This window comes from Salmo salar, chromosome ssa09, assembly GCF_905237065.1.
Source record: "Salmo salar chromosome ssa09, Ssal_v3.1, whole genome shotgun sequence".
In the NCBI taxonomy this organism is placed as follows: Eukaryota; Metazoa; Chordata; class Actinopteri; order Salmoniformes; family Salmonidae; genus Salmo; species Salmo salar.
The window spans coordinates 103,565,468-103,582,887 of record NC_059450.1 but is presented as its reverse complement, the minus strand read 5'-3'; the positions used below and the strand labels follow the sequence as shown (position 1 = coordinate 103,582,887).

Here is a 17,420-nt window from a genome sequence, read left to right as displayed (position 1 = left end):
GCTGTGGATTGTGTGTAGCCCAATAAGGGATAGCTGTGGATTGTGTGTAGCCCAATAAGGGATAGCCTACAGTCGGGAGCACGCGGCAAATCTGTCAGTGAACAGCATGCAGATAAAAACAGGCCTTTTGCAATATTAAAAATGCAATCGAGGGAAAACACAGGTTGGAAAGCAAATGGCACCTGCTGAAAAGAAAAGACTAGAATCCGTATGCTGTAATAAAATTCAAAATATAGGCTTTGGCACGAACTCATCGGACATCACTGGTGAGTGAGCTGTGTATAATTGGGTGAGTCAATGAAAGTGGAAAGCATTTTTAGGACTATAACTTCCGCCTACAATGTGTGTCCACACACACCTAGGCCTAGACTACTGATGGATTGTTTTTATTGATATGAGATTTTATTGATGTCAGAGTCAAAGTAGCCTGTCATTTCGATAATTTGTGCAGTATTAAAAAATATTCTGCCAGTCATGTAAAAAGACATGAAATGCTTTTATAAAAAGGCTACAATTTTCCCCAATCCAAGGCTACAAAATGTTTTTCCTATGTGTGCAACTTCTGTAAGTGCCTCAACTCTACGCAAATATGATGATTTACAGTACCAGTCAAAAGTTTGGAAACTCCTACTCATTCAAGGGTTTTTCTTTAGTTTTACTATTTTCTACATTGTAGAATAATACTGAAGACATCACAACTATGAAATAACACATATGGAATCATGTAGTAACCAAGAAAGTGTTAAACAAATCAAAATATATTTTAGATGAGATTCATCAAAGTAGCCACCCTTTGCCTTGATGACAGCTTTGCACACTCCTGGCATTCTCTCAACTAGCTACATGAGGTACTCACCTGGAATGCATTTCAATTAACAGGTGTGCCTTGTCAAAAGTTGATTTGTGGAATTTCTTTCCTTCTTAAAGCGTTTCAGCCAATCAGTTGTGTTGTGACAAATAAGCAAAAAGTACTGACAGTCCATCATTACTTTAAGACATGAAGGTCAGTCAATACGGAACATTACAATAACTTTTACATTTCAAGTGTAGTCGCAAAAAACATCAATCGCTACGATGAAACAGGCTCTCATGAGGACCACCACAGGAAAGGAAGAACCAGAGTTACTTCTGCTGCAGAGGATAAGTTCATTAGTTACCATTAGTTACCAGCCTCAGAAACAACCCCCAAATAAATGCTTACTCCACGGTTGGAACTAGAAGCACAAGCATTTCGTTACACTCTAACATCTGCTAACCATGTGTATGTGACCAATAAAATTTGATTTGACAAGTTCACAGAATGGGACTTCTGAGTGCTGAAGCTTGCAGCGCATAAAAAAAAATCATCTGTCCTCGGTTGCAACACTCACTGCCGAGTTCCAAACTCCCTCTTGAAGCAACATCAGCACAAGAACTGCTCGTCCGGAGCTTCATAAAAAGGATTTCCATGGCTGAGCAGCCGCACAGAAGCCTAAACTAACCATGTGCAATGCCAAGCATCGGCTGGAGTGGTGTAAAGCTCGCCGCCATTTTTTGGAGTGATGAATCACACTTCAAAATCTGGCAGTCCGATGGACGAATCTGGGTTTGGCAGATGCCAGGAGAACGCTACCTGCCCTAATGCAAAATGCATACTGTAAAGTTTGGTGGAAGAGGATGGTCTGGGGCTGTTTTTCATGGTTCAGGATAGGCCCCTTAGGTTCAGTGAAGGGAAATCGTAACGCTACACCATACAATGACATTATAGACGATTCTGTGCTCCCAACTTTGTGGTAACAGTTTGGGGAAGGTTCTTCCCTGTTTCAGCATGACAATGCCCCCATGCACAAAGCGAGGTTCATGCAGAAATGGTTTGTCGAGATCGGTGTGGAAGAATTTGACAGGCCTGCACAGAGCCCTGGCTTCAACTGCATTGAACACCTTTGAGATGAATTGGAACGCAGACTGCGAGCCAGGCCTAATTGCCCAACATCAGCACCCGACTTCACTAATGCTCGTGGCTGAATGGAAGCAAGTCCACACAGCAATGTTCCAACATCTAGTGGAAAGCCTTCCCAGAAGAGTGGAGGCTGTTATAGCAGCAATGAGGGGACCAACTCCATATTAATGCCTATGATTTTGGAATGAGATGTTTGACGAGCAGTTGTCCACATACTTTTGATCCTGTAGTGTATTTGGCCGGACCTATATACAGTGCCTTCGGAAAAGTACTCAGACCGCTTGACTTTTTCCACATTTTGTTAGGTTACAGCCTTATTCTAAAATTGATTAAATTGCTTTTTCCCCTCATCAATCTACACACAATATCCCATAATGACAAAGCAAAAACAGGTTTTAGAAATGTATTACAATAAAAAAAACTGAAATATGACATTAACATAAGTATTCAGACCCTTTACTAAGTACTTGGTTGAAGAACCTTTGACAGTGATTACAGCCTCGAGTCTTCTTGGGGATGTTGTTACAAGCTTGGCACACCTGTATTTGGATGAGTTTCTCCCATTCTTCTCTGCAGAGTCTCTCTAGCTCTGTCAGGTTGGATGGGGAGCGTCACTGCACAGCTATTTTCAGGTCTCTCAAAAGATGTTTGATCAGGTTGAAGTCCAGCCTCAGGCTGGGCCACTCAAGGACATTCAGAGACCTGTCCTAAAGCCACGCCTGCATTGTCTTGGCTGTGTGCTTAGAGACATTGTCCTGTTGGAAGGTGAACCCTCGTCCCAGTCTGAGGTCCTGAGCACTCTGGAGCAAGTTTTCAGAAAGTTTCTCTTTGTACTTTGCACCGTTCATCTTTCCCTCGATCCTGACTAGTCTCCCAGTCCGTGCCGCTGAAAAACATCCCCACAGCATGATGCTTCCACCAGCATGCTTCACCATAGGGATGGTGCCAGGCTTCCTTCAGACGTGACGCTGGGCATTCAGACCAAAGAGTTGAAGTTTGGTTTCATCAGACCAGAGAATCTTGTTTCTCATGGTTTGAGAGTCTTTAGGTGCCTTTTGGCAAACTCTAAGAGGACTGCCATGTGCCTTTTACTGAGGAGTGGCTTCCCGTCTGGCCACTCTACCATAAAGGCCTGATTGGTGAAGTGCTGCAGAGATGGTTGTCCTTCTGGAAGGTTCTCCCATCTCCACAGAGGAACTCTGGAGTTCAGTCAGAGTGACCATCTTGGTCACCTCCCTGACCAGGGCCCTTCTCCCCCGATTGCTCAGTTTGTCCGGGTGGCCAGCTCTAGGAAGAGTCTTGGTGGTCCCAAACTTCTTCCATTTAAGAATGATGGATTCCACTGTGTTCTTGGGGACCTTCAATGCTGCAGACATTTTTTGGTACCCTTCCTCAGATCTGTGCCTCGACACAATCCTGTCTGCATCTGGGCCAAATGTTGAGTCTCATAGCAAAGGGTCTGAATACTTACGTAAATAAGGTATTTGTTTATTTTATATATATTTGCAAACATTTCAAAAAACCTTTTTTCGATTTCTCATTATGGGGTATGGTGTGTACATAGTTGAGGAAAATGTTTCATTCAATCCATTTTAGAATAAGGCTGTAATGTAACAAAATGTGGAAAAAGTCAAGGGGTCTGAATACTTTCCGAATGCACTGTATCTGGCCGGCAGGACCAGAGCTCCAGCCGGCCAGATAGGTTCGGTCCGCAGGTTGGCCAGCTCGCCAGATCCCATCAAATAATGCCAATATATCGTCTATATAACGTCGATAACGTTTGACCTTGGATAGAAAGGGATTTTGCTCAGGGTTGAGAATGTGATCATGTTCTAAGAGTCTAATATTGGCATAATTGAGTGCCATTGTACTCTCCATAGCGGTTCCTTTTGTTTGTAGGAAAAAGTAACTTCTAAACATAAAACTGTTTTTTGCGAGTACCAGCTCTGCTAGGCCTCTGACACATGAGGAGCTAGGCAGTTGGTCCAAAAAGAAAAAGTCAGGGCCTCTAGGCCAATTTGGAGGGGTATAGACGAGTATACTGTAGGCTTTCAACGTCAAAACAGACGAGTAGGATGTTTTCATTGACCTGGGGAATCGTCTTGAGTACATGAATCATGTCAATAGAGTCCCTTGTGAAGGAGGGTAAAGAGGAGATACGGCTTGAGAAATGAGTAAAAAAATACTGGATATCTGTTCTGTCAGGCTCCCTATTCTGGTTAATAATAGAGCATCCGGGGGGGTTAGTAGGGCGTTAATGGACTTTAGGGACTGCATATATTACAGGTGTCACAGGGTTATCCACTTTCATAAAGTTGTACTCATTCATACTGATTTCCGCTCTGTCAAAATATAGCTTGAGCTTAGGGCTGGGCAATATCAAAGTATTTCGAATTGATGCTTTAGCGTATTTTTCCAAATGCCTGGATCACAAGAGGTTTATCTTTTTTTTCCTTCGTTTTTATGAGCGCTCTGTCTTTTGGTCTCGTCTGCTTTGCTGCTTCAGTCCAGTGTGCACTGTGCTCCTTCGCACTCAAACACAGACACCGAGCCCCTTCCCCTGCCACTCACAACAAAGACGAATGACAACGTCCTCTCTGACAACAAGCAGTTTAAATTCGCTATTTGCATTTGAGGTTTGGTCCAACAGAATCGGTAAAATGGACACCGAAACGCTTAGAGATATTGTTTTACTGTAATAGACAAAAACCTTTCTAACAACACCCTTTTCATGTCTCAACTAACAAAATGTAGAACAGAGCAGACCCTACTAAAACGAGAGTATCACATACCACTAGCAGCATTTTAGTCACAGACTTATGTGCTAGCTGTCTAGTCTGTGTTTTATAAAATGTGCAATGAGCATTAAAAGGCACATTTATATAAGAACTGGCAACTCGTTCTCATTCTGAGAAATATGCATGATGAATGGAAACAGGATACCCTGAGCTTAAATTCAAGTCTCATAGCAAAGGGTCTGAATACTTATGTAAATAAGGTATTTCTGCTTTTAAGCAATATGCACACATTTCTAAAAACTGTTTTCACTTCGTCATTATGGGGTAGTGTGAGTAGATTGATGAGGATTTTGTTTTTAAATTCAATCCACTTTAGAATAAGGCTGCAACGTAACAAAATGTGAAAAACATCAAGGGGTCTGAATACTTTCCGAATGCACTGTATATACTGTATATACATTATTTTAATAGCAGGACACTGTAAAGTCCATTATTCCTGAAGAGTGAATTAGGCTGTTTTAGAAGGTTTGAATCCTAAGCAACCTACATAGACATTATTTGAAATACAACAGACAAACATAGCTACTGTAGTAGGTCAAAGCTGTGTGCTGGAAAACCTTGGTAGAGCATGGGTGGAGTAGGCATTGTGGTGAATTTAACTTATTTTTCAGCTTCAGACCAATCCCTCCTTCTCACTTACTTTTTGTTTTGTTTTTAATGTCCATGGTTTTTACACTGGAAGGTAATATTCTGTTAAAAGCTGCATTATACAACATTTCCACATGCAAAGGCAGATTTGCCATTAGTCTGTCATTAGCAGTGCTATTGTAACCTTTAAAGAGAAATATCTAAATATTTCAACTTCATTTTTATCATCTTCAGCACCACCCCAACATCAACATCCAGGAAAATAGCACATTTCCATGTTTTGCAGTAAATAAGATGTCATTGGAAACACTTTTCTTCCTACATCACCTACTAATTGTCTACGCCAGACAAAGTTGAATTACTGTTTAACGGATGCCCCGCCTCACTTTTCTCCACAAGCCAAAAAACAAAATTCAGATGTGTTATTTTTTGGCCAATATATGCGGCTCTTTGTTTATAATGCACTGTCCGCTCTCCCTTGAGGCTTTCCCATGTTGATGTCCAAGAGACTAAACAGCCTCCGACCCGCGCTCAGATCATGTTCAAGCCTCAGATTGGACAGTGAAAAACACATGCTCGCACATGCAGGCGACGTGCAGATGTTTAATTTCTCTCTCATGCAGTCATGGCTGAAGACAGTGCAAATTCCTACTATTTATGTGTCCAGGTTAAAAGTGGGACGTCCCTCATTATAAATAAACAGTCGGTAAAATACATGGTTATTGCATCATTTTCAGATCTATTAGAAGCGATTAATAGACGAAACAACAATGTAATTTAACCAATTGACTGGCCAGAGATCAGGACATTCATCAGCAAAGACGCAGTGCAAGCTGATAGTATTTTGGACAACCAAATTGAACTGAAAATGATGGATGAAATCGAAGTTTGTCAGCTGTATGGTGATTTGCGATTCATAACTTACATTTTACCGGTACTACCAGTAGTAGTAGTAGGCCAACCGATAACACCATGACGGAACGCGATTGAAGTGATGATGCACCGCCGAGAACAGCTAGCATGTCCAGCAAAGTACATTGCCAGTGGCAAGGCACACACTTCGTGCAGATCAGCAGGTGGGGGCTTTTCGTGGCAGCCAGACGAGACAATCAAAGGAAGATGCAGTGAGCAAAGTTATTGGCTTCGAATTTAGTCACACTTGCTCTATATAGATTGATGCTTCTAATTGTGCATGTTAAACGACATTTTTTTGATGATTAAAGGTTATACTCTATGGCTGGATTTATGTATTTTTTTCCAATGCTATATTAGTTTGGCAGACCTAACTTGATTGACCCTTTTTCTACAAGGCCTTGTCTATGAGAGTCCTAATCATATTTGTATGAATATTTTGTTAACGCATAAGGCTATAGAGAAACATTCAGGTAATTAACTCATTATTATGCATCAACATTTTAATTTGATTACAATTATTTAATTGTCAATCATTCTTGAATTTGTTAGGCTATACAATTAAGTAGATTAATGAACTGATAATACATCTTTTTTTTTTTTAAATATCATTTTTGAATATGATAGAATATTGCATTCTATTATACATTCTATGTGAATAATGTTCATTAATATTAATTTATGTATTAATAATAGTAATCTGAAAAATCTGTCTGAAATTTTGCATATTGTTCATGTCCATATAGCCTAGGACAATGTAGTAAAGAACTCTTATTCCTTATCCGCCTAATGAATTATAATTTTTTATTTTTTTCCGCTTGCTCGCCTCACTTTTCTGGGGGGAAAATCCATTAAACAGTGGATCAATTTTGTCTGGCCCTACACTTACTTTTTGGTCAGTGTGGTGTGTGTGTGTTTGTGTGTGTGTGCGTGTGTAACCTTCATTTAACTAGACAAGTCAGTTAAGAACAAATTCTTATTTACAATGACGGCCCGGACGACGCTGGGCCAATTTTGCGCCGCCCTATGGGACTCCCAATCACGGCCGAATGTGATACAGCCTGGATTCGAACCAGGGACTGTAGTGACGCCTCTTGCACTGAGATGCAGTGCCTTAGACCGCTGCGTCCATGTGTGTGTGTTAACTATTCAACTGTAAATGTAGTTAGGTAGCTAGCTAGCTAAATTGACCTAACTAATGGTTTGCATTTATTGATTAACCACAGCTTGAATATCACCATATACCTACCTATCTACAGTAGCGTTTGTTCTACTTCATATGACTGGCAGCATGTTGTAGCAGCAGCTGTGTTATTACTGAGAAACAGAGTTGCTTGATCTGGTTAGATAGAACTCTGAGATATCTGAGATTCAGCTGAAAAGATGTTAACCTCTTTGGGCTAGGGGGCAGTATTTTGACGTCCGGATGAAAAGCGTGCCAAAAGTAAAATGTCTGTTACTCAGGCCCAGAAGCTAGGATATGCATATAATTGGTAGATTTGGATAGAAAACACTCTAAAGTTTCTAAAACTGTTAAAATAATGTCTGTGAGTATAACAGAACTGATATGGCAGGTGAAACCCCAAGGACAAACCATCCAAAAAAATAATAATTTCAGCCTACCATTGTTTCCAATGCTGTCCTGTTTATTATGAGGCAAAATCCTCCCAGATTGCAGTTCCTAGGGCTTCCAGTAGAAGTCAACAGTCTTTAGAAAGAGCTTCAGGCTTGCTTATGGAAAAATGTGCTACAATTTGTAGTTTTCTAAGTGGCTCCCATTTTGGATGTAGTGTTTTCATGCGCGTGGATGAGAGCGTGTTCTTTGTTGTTTATCTCCGGTAAAGACAATAACGATTCTCCGTCTTAAATTTTATCGTTTATTTATGCATTAGGGTACCTGAGGTTTGATTATAAATGTTGTTTGACTTGTTTGGAGAAGTTTATTGGTAACGTTTGGGATTAATTTTGTATGCATTTTGAAGGAGGGAAACCGGTGGATTATTGAATGAAGCGCACCAGCTAAACAGAGTTTTTGGGGTTATAAAGAAGGACTTTATCAAACATAAGGACCATTTGTGATGTAGCTGGGACCTTTTGGAGTGCCAACAGAACAAGATCTTCAAAGGTAAGGCTTTTATAATATCGCTATTTATGACTTTCGTGGCGCACCTGCCTGGTTGAAAAAAGTTTTTCATGCTTTTGTATGCGGGGCGCTGTCCTCAGATAATCGCATGGTGTACTTTCGCCGTAAAGCCTTTTTGAAATCTGACACAGCAGCTTGATTAACAAGAAGTTAAGCTTTATTTTGATGTATAACACTTGTATTTTCATGTTAAATATTTATATTTCTGTAATTTGAATTTCGCGCTCTGCAATTTCACTGGATATTGTCGAGGTGGGTCACTAGCAGAACGCCTGCGCCAGAAAGGTTAATTTCAGAAATGCTACATAAAAAGGTAGCACATTGTTGGTTCTTAAATCAACTTAAATGTTTACGAGAAAGATAAATTATACATTTAATAAAAACTGTTGCACCTACAAACTTAGTCAATACGAAACATTTTCAATCCAATGGTCACTTTATGGACATTATAGTCTCGTTTTAATCCAACGTCTAATATTTGATCTAGGTAGAAGAAGAAAATACTCTGAAAACTCATTAGCTAACAGCTCTGTTAAAAATCCGGCATGTGGTTCTCAATAAAGGCCGGACAGCTCAATCAAGTTGATTTGCGAATTTTGGCGTCATATTGGCTTAGCTTCAACCAATGCATACTGATGGGTTCGGATTTCTAAACTTTGAATATTATTAATCATTAGTTATATCAGAGACGTGAGGGGTGCCATAGTCCTACACCAGAAGTGAATGGTTATCTGTAGGAGGGATGTATATGGTAGAGGCAATTAAGCTTGGAATGTACTGAGTGAAGGAAAGACGATCACATCTTGGCAGGCATTGATAAGGGTGGAGAGCTGTGGATTAGTGAGGAAGGGGGACGAGGTCAGGTCAGGTCACGTTAAGGGAGAAGGAACAGTTTATTGCCCGCATTCCCTTAATTTCCTGCCTAGCAACAGAGATGTAATGTTTAGAGAGAAGGAGGACATTCCAACCCAAATTGGGGTACAGTGAGGGGAAAAAGTATTTGATCCCCTGCCGATTTTGTACATTTTCCCACTGACAAAGAAATTATCAGTCTATAATTTTAATGGTAGGTCTATTTGAACAGTGACAGACAGAATAACAACAAAAAAATCCAGAAAAACACATGTCAAAAATGTTATAAATTGATTTGCATTTTAATGAGGGAAATAAGTATTTGACCCCTCTGCAAAACATGACTTAGTACTTGGTGGCAAAACCCTTGTTGGAAATCACAGAGGTCAGAAGTTTCTTGTAGTTGAACACCAGGTTTGCACACATCTCAGGAGGGACTTTGTCCCACTCTTTGCAGATCTTCTCCAAGTCATTAAGGTTTCGAGGCTGACGTTTGGCAACTCAAACCTTCAGCTCCCTCCACAGATTTTTTATGGGATTAAGGTCTGGAGACTGGCTAGGCCATTCCAGGACCTTAATGTGCTTCTTCTTGAGCTACTCCTTTGTTGCCTTGGCCGTGTGTTTTGGGTCATTGTCATGCTGGAATACCCATCCACGACCCATTTTCGATGCCCTGGCTGAGGGAAGGAGGTTCTCACCCTAGATTCGATGGTACATGGCCCCGTCCATCGTCCCTTTGATGCGGTGAAGTTATACTGTCCCCTTAGCAGAAAAACACCCCCAAAGCATAATGTTTCCACCTCCATGTTTGACGGTGGGGATGGTGTTCTTGGGGTCATAGGCAGCATTCCTCCTCCTCCAAACACAGCGAGTTGAGTTGATGGCAAAGAGCTCCATTTTGGTCTCATCTGACCACAACACTTTCACCCAGTTGTCCTCTGAATCATTCAGATGTTCATTGGCAAACTTCAGACGGGCATGTATATGTTCTTTCTTGAGCAGGGGGACCTTGCAGACGTTGCAGGATTTCAGTCCTTCACGGAGTAGTGTGTTACCAATTGTTTTCTTGGTGACTATGGTCCCAGCTGCCTTGAGATCATTAACAAGATCCTCCCGTGTAGTTCTGGGCTGATTCCTCACCGTTCTCATGATCATTGCAACTCCACGAGGTGAGATCTTGCATAGAGCCCCAGGCCGAGGGAGACAGACAGTTATTTTGTGTTTCTTCCATTTGCGAATAATCGCACCAACTGTTGTCACCTTCTCACTAAGCTGCTTGGCGATGGTCTTGTAGCCCATTCCAGCCTTGTGTAGGTCTACAATCTTGTCCCTGACATCCTTGGAGAGCTCTTTGGTCTTGGCCATGGTGGAGAGTTTGGAATCTGATTGATTGATTGCTTCTGTGGACAGGTGTATTTTATACAGGTAACAAACTGAGATTAGGAGCACTACCTTTAAGAGTGTGCTCCTAATCTCAGCTCGTTATCTGTATAAAACACACCTGGGAGCCATAACTCTTTCTGATTGAGAGGGGGTCAAATACTTATTTCCCTCATTAAAATACAAATCAATTTATAACATTTTTGACATTCGTTTTTCCGGATTATTTTGTTGTTATTCTGTCTCTCACTGTTCAAATAAACCTACCATTAAAATTATAGACTGATCATTTCTTTGTCAGTGGGCAAACGTACAAAATCAGCAGGGGATCAAATACTTTTTTCCCCTCACTGTATATATATTTTATTTAACCTTTATTTAACTAGGCAAGTCAGTTAAGAACAAATTCTGATTTACAATGATTGCCTAGGAACAGTGGGTTAACTGCCTTGTTCAGGGGCAGAACAACAGATTTTTACCTTGTTAGCTCAGGGATTCGATCTAGCAACCTTTCAGTTACTGGCCCAATGCTCTAACCACTAGGCCTGCCGCCCCCAAAATATATACTACCACTGGTGGAACCATGTCTTGTCTGTTCAGCTGTTAGATCCTTTGGTTGAAGCTTTTATAGTGTCCGCCGAGTTCTTACTCTGATATTTAGAACCTAACAATACTATAGTCGAATACTACAGTAATAAGTACTCCATGTATTCTGAATTCTATTAATGTATTCTGTTGTTAAAGGGACACTTCAGGATTTTGGTAATGGAGCCCTTTATGTACTTCCCCAGTCAGATGAACTTGTGAATACCATTTTTATGTCTGCGTGAAGTAGATAAAGGGCTTCATTACCAAAATCCCGAAGTATCCCTTTAAAATGTATTCTGTGCCACTGTTCTCTAAGATTTCCACATGTATTATGTATTAGATAGTAACATATACTATGTATCCCATGATGTACAACTCATTCTATATAAACCCTTTTCGTTAATCTCTGTGACTCACCCTGTAAATCCTGCTTGTCGGCGGCGGAGGTATAGCGGCCCTCCTTCATGGCCTTCAGGATGTGTTTGTAGTAGGGGTTCAGGTAGTGTTCGAAGTTCAGGAAGTCAAACTGGGAGTTGCCAGACTGCTTGGCTTTCAAAACAATCTCAAACTGGGCCCCCTGCTGGCACACAAAGTTGGCGGTCCTCTCAATGATGGCATGGGTTTTGGTGGTCGCTGGCTGGAAATGGGAAGAGGAAACACACTAAGTCAAACGAAGTGTGGGGTTAAGGATAGGTGACAACCTGGGGATGTATGTATCAAGCAAGAGTAGGAATGCTGATCTACAGTCGTGGCCAAATGTTTTGAGAATGACACAAATATACATTTTCTAAGTCCGCCGCCTCAGTTTGTATGATGGCAATTTGCATATACTCCAGAATGTTATGAAGAGTGATCAGATGAATTGCAATTAATTGACAAGTCCCTCTTTGCCATGCAAATTAACTGAATCCCCCAAAAACATTTCCACTGCATTTCAGCCGTGCCACAAAAGGATCAGCTGACATCATAACAGGTGTGAGTGTTGACGAGGACAAGGGTGAGATCACTCTGTCATGCTGATTGAGTTCGAATAACAGACTGGAAGCTTCAAAAGGGAGGGTGGTGCTTGGAATAATTTTTCTTCCTCTGTCAACCATGGTTACCTGCAAGGAAACATGTGCCGTCATCATTGCTATGCACAAAAAGGGCTTCACAGGCAAGGATATTGCTGCCAGTAAGATTGCGCCTAAATCAACCATTTATCGGATCAACAAGCACTTCAAGGAGAGCGGTTCAATTGTTGTGAAAAAGGCTTCAGGGCGCCCAAGAAAGTCCAGCAAGCGCCAGGACCGTCTCCTAAAGTTGATTCAGTTGCAGGATCGGGGCACCACCAGTACAGAGCTTGCTCAGGAACGGCAGCACGTAGGTGTGAGTGCATCTGCACACACAGTGAGGCGAAGACTTTTGGAGGATGGCCTGGTGTCAAGAAGGGCAGCAAAGAAGCCCCTTCTCTCCAGGAAAAACATCAGGGACAGACTGATATTCTGCAAAAGATACAGTGCCCGGACTGCTGATTGTTTGGGGCATCCGGAAAAATGCGTGTCCGGAGAAAACAAGGTGAGCGCTACCATCAGTCCTGTGTCATGCCAACAGTAAAGCATCCTGAGACCTTTCATGTGTGGGGTTGCTTCTCAGCCAAGGGAGTGGGCTCACTCACAATTTTGCCTAAGAACACAGCCATGAATAAAGAATGGTACCAACACATCCTCCGAGAGCAACTTCTCCCAACCATCCAGGAACAGTTTGGTGACGAACAATGCCTTTCCAGCATGATAGAGCACCTTTCCATAAGGCAAAAGTGATAACTAAGTGGCTCGGGGAAAAAAAGAAAAAGAAAAAAAAAATCAATATTTTGGGTCCAAGGCCAGGAAACTCCCCAGACCTTAATCCCATTGAGAATTTCTGGTCAATCCTCAAGAGGCGGGTGGACAAACAAAAACCCACAAATTCTGACAAACTCCAATCATTGATTATGCAAGAATCGGCTGCCATCAGTCAGGATGTGGCCCAGAAGTTAATTGACAGGGCGGATTGCAGAGGTCTTGAAAAGGAAGGGTCAAGACTGCAAATATTGACTCTCTGCATCAACTTCATGTAATTGTCAATAAAAGCCTTTGACACTTATGAAATGCTTGTAATTATACTTCAGTATTCCATAGTAACATCTGACAAAAATATCTAAAGACAACTGAAGCAGCAAACTTTGTGGAAATTAATATTTTTGTGTCATTTTCAAAAGTTTTGGCCACGACTGTAGGATCAAGGCCACTTTCCATGTAACATTATTCATTGCGATCTAACAGGGAAAGGGGATCCTGAATCAGCACTCCTTGTATGAGATGCTTGATACATACGGCCCCAGACTCTCCTGTTGGGCAAGTTAATGTAACTGTATTTAATAACTGAGGCACAAGAGTAATCACTTCAAAAGCAAAGACGAAAAAGCTAAATACGCTACAACGTGACATGAAACAGGTTTTAAGTGTGGCAATTAATTCTTTGTGGGGGATCAACCAAATTCTATTTCCTAAAGACTGTAGCTGAGGTGTAATAGCTTCTTCACTAACAATCATTTACTAAATACATACAAGATGGAAATCATTGGGACTCGATTATTCAATATCACTGTGACTGTGTACTTTCAATGATGAATCATTCTCGTTAGTTACCCTCAGAAAAAACTACCAAAAACACACATTTCTCATCAAATGAAATCCTTTGGAGAGAAGACGCTTGGGCCTAAACTCTGCAGTAACATTCCACTACACACACACACACTTACGCGTTTTGCGAGAGCATAAACTAAACTTGCAATTTTGAATTTTAACGAGGAACTTCTTATCAAATCATGAAACACAGAAAGGAAGAGCAGAGAGAGAGACAATTCCTTCGCCCCACCCCCCAGGCTGTCAGACCGGCGACTGCCTGTGATAACGGGGGAAACACAGCCACATCCCCAAATTAATAGTTCAAATCAGATATTCTGAGAAAAGCGCCGGCTTTGACTAATTGGCCGTTTCAAGACGGAGACGGTACCCTTCGCAGGGTACCCAATCGAAATCTCATTACAAGGACACGTGGAAAGGATGCGCATGTGTGTCTGGACATCACAGAGGACACTGACAGCCAGAGTGAGGAAGATCTCTCTGTCAGCTGCGTCTATATTGAATTACTATGCGTGTGTTCATGCGCACGTCCCTGGGTGTATGTAAGTTTGTGTGTGTGTTTGTGTCAGTCTGAAGTCTTTAGGGTGTGTGTGTGTGTGAGAGAGTGAGTGAGTGAGTGAGTGAAGTGAGTGAGTGAAGTGAGTGAGTGAGTGAGTGAGTGAAAATCAAGGCCATGCTGAGATGAAAGCCTCCCCTTCTTGAGTTGGAAGGAGCCTGCAGATGAAAGGCAACCGGCGGTCAATGGGGGAAGCAGCAGCAGTGGAGTGGAAAGTCTGTCCTAGTGGACTGGGATGATACTGACTGACGCAAACTAAAGCAGCACAGCAGACTCCTCTTCTCAGTCTCCTCCCAGGCTGCAGGATGTGAGTGATGACCTCAATACCATCCTCCAGATAAGACACCTTATCGTTCAACTCACCACTTGTCTGTGTCTGTCTATTGGTCTGTCTGCAGTCTGATCAGCCTCGCAACATCAATACTGCACCAGTCACTGTCTATCACATGCACAACACTCGCAAGCAAGTTCTGCTGTTTGCTGGTCCGTTCCCTTCCTTTTCCCTCTCCACGGCTCCATAATAGTGAGTGTTATGTAAACTGTTGGACCCTGGACCCACCATTGTTCAAATGTATACTGAACAAAAATATAAACGCAACATGCAACAATTTCAAAGATTTTACTGAGTTACAATTCATATAAGGAAATCAGTCAATAGAAATAAATTCATTAGGCCCTAATCTATGGATTTCACATGACTGGGAATATAGATATGCATCTGTTGGTCACAGATACCTTAAAAATATTGGCCTCTGGATCTCGTCAGGGTATTTCTGTGCATTCAAATTGTCATCGATAAAATGCAACTGTGTTCATTGTCTGTAGCTTATGCCAGCCCATACCACAACTCCACCATGGGGTACTCTGTTCACAATATTGACATCAGCAAACCTCTCGCCCACACAACACCATACGCGTGGTTTGCGGTTGTGAGGCCGGTTGGACGTACTGCCAAATTCTCTAAAACGACGGATTATGGTAGAGAAATTAACATTCAATTCTCTCGCAACAGCTCTGGTGGACATTCCTGCAGTAAGAATGACAATTGAAAGCTCCCTAAAAACTTGTAACTTATATGTTTTCTGGTCTTTATTATCTCTCCCAGATATAGGACAGACACTTCAGAACAAACTTCCTTTAGATTTTTTGGGGGGACTTTCTGTTGTTCCATGTTGTTCCATGAATCTCTTACTTCAATGGGTCTTAAACTTCAAAATCAAATAGGTAAATGATCCTTGATATGACCTTTAAACACAAATCCATATAGCTTAGTAGAACCGCCCCCCCGGCTTAGACTTATGGGTTAAAACCCATTCTGCAACCCTATGGTCCACATTATCCATTCCAGATATATGGCTTATAATTTCTCTACTTAGAAAAATGTGATTAAAAACATACCGGTATATACACAATTACATTCATATTTACATTAAAGGTCAGGGAGTTAATCAGTTACTTTCATGTGTTTCTTAGAAAAGGTACTTTGACAGGAGAAAGGTACTTGTATGTAAATGACAGGGTATCATAGTCAGATGAACTTAAATGACCTCAATATTAGCATGAAGTAGTGCAGGGTACTCACCAGCTCCACATCGGGGGGGATCGCCAGGCCCGGGGGCGCCACGAAGGGTTCCTCACTCTCCTGCGGCTCTGTTTCCTCTGATGAGGAACAACCCACAAGGTCAGGGAGAGAGAGAAGAAGAGAGATTAGGATTCTACCTACAGTCACTGTGACACACAACAAGCACTCAACGTTTCCTCCTCTCCTTCCTCTACCCACTCTCATTCGGCCACGTTGCCCGAAGCACTCAGTTTCAGCTTTACTTACTCTTAACTTTCTGGGTGGTGGTGGTCCCTGTCACAATTATTTACATCTAACCCACTCCCCCCCAGTGTGACATAACACACGGACAGGTCAGCTGGAAATTTGATTAAAATTGTATGCGTTAGTTCAATGTGGGGAGGCTGCAGATGGATGTAGAGGTTAAGCACATTAATGGCAAACATTGCAGCCAAGGAGCCCAGCATAGATTTGTCTTGTGCTGATTTAATCAGGCGCACTGCTGGTCGCCCGAGGTGTGCCCCGGCTGCCGATACCACAACAGAGACGAACGAGCGAGCACACACACACACACACACACACACACACACACACACGTAGAGGAGTTTTGTACTGCTGAGTAATCCCAGGCAGTGCCAGGTGACAGTACTGATGACAGCACTCAGACACACAGCAGTAGTACTGTACCATCTGCTGAGGGAGGGGCCCTTTGGCGTTGGCTGGAGGGGAACGGGTTGGAGGGGTTGTATAATGCTGCGTTCATAAACAATTGGGAAGGTGGTAATTTCAGCTTTGAAGTAGTAAATACGAGTTGGATGCATTCACGTGCTTTTGTGATAAAATTAAAAGTGCCTTAATAATAACAAAAATACAGAATCACAATGTATACCAGTAAGTAATATGAAATTAATTTATCTAAATGTTGGTTATACAATCTCTGCACTTTATTGATGTCTGATCTGATTTTGATTGGTTATACCTATAAATTGGGGCGGCAGGTAGCCAGCCTAGTGGTTAGAGCATTGGGCCAGTAACCGAAAGGTTGCTGGATCGAATCCCTGAGCTGACAAGGTAAAAATATGTCGTTCTGCACCTGAACAAGGCAGTTAACCCACTGTTCCCCGGGATGGCGGTCATTGTAAATAAGAATTTGTTCTTAACTGAGTTGCCTAGATAAAATAAAGGTTCAAAAAAATGTTTTTTAAATCCTACAGAGCTTCCCAGCTCACTCATTACAAGTGACTTGAAGCCAAAGCTACATCGCCGTGTGATTTATTTGTATATTTCTCCCTTTCAGGTATGAATGCGATTTCGAATACATTTGTTCATGTCAGAATGTTATTTGTATGTTTAGACCACTCAGAATTAGCCATTAGCCATTTTGCTAGCTAGCTTGCTTGCTAGAAGGCTGCTCACTTGCACGAGGTGACTTCATGA

The 17,420-nt window shown here is 41.8% G+C and overlaps 1 protein-coding gene across 1 annotated transcript in view; it reads right to left on the bottom strand.

Moving 5' to 3' along the window:
• The window catches only part of LOC106566361 (splicing factor SWAP), a 129,449-nt gene that overhangs the window by 95,816 nt on the left and 16,213 nt on the right, over positions 1-17,420 (bottom strand). The window contains exons 4-5 of the mRNA XM_045686988.1: positions 16,005-16,081; positions 11,618-11,837 (exon numbers count right to left, since the gene is read on the bottom strand). Coding sequence (XP_045542944.1) covers positions 11,618-11,837; positions 16,005-16,081 — 297 coding nt within the window. The remainder of the gene's footprint in view (positions 1-11,617; positions 11,838-16,004; positions 16,082-17,420) is intronic.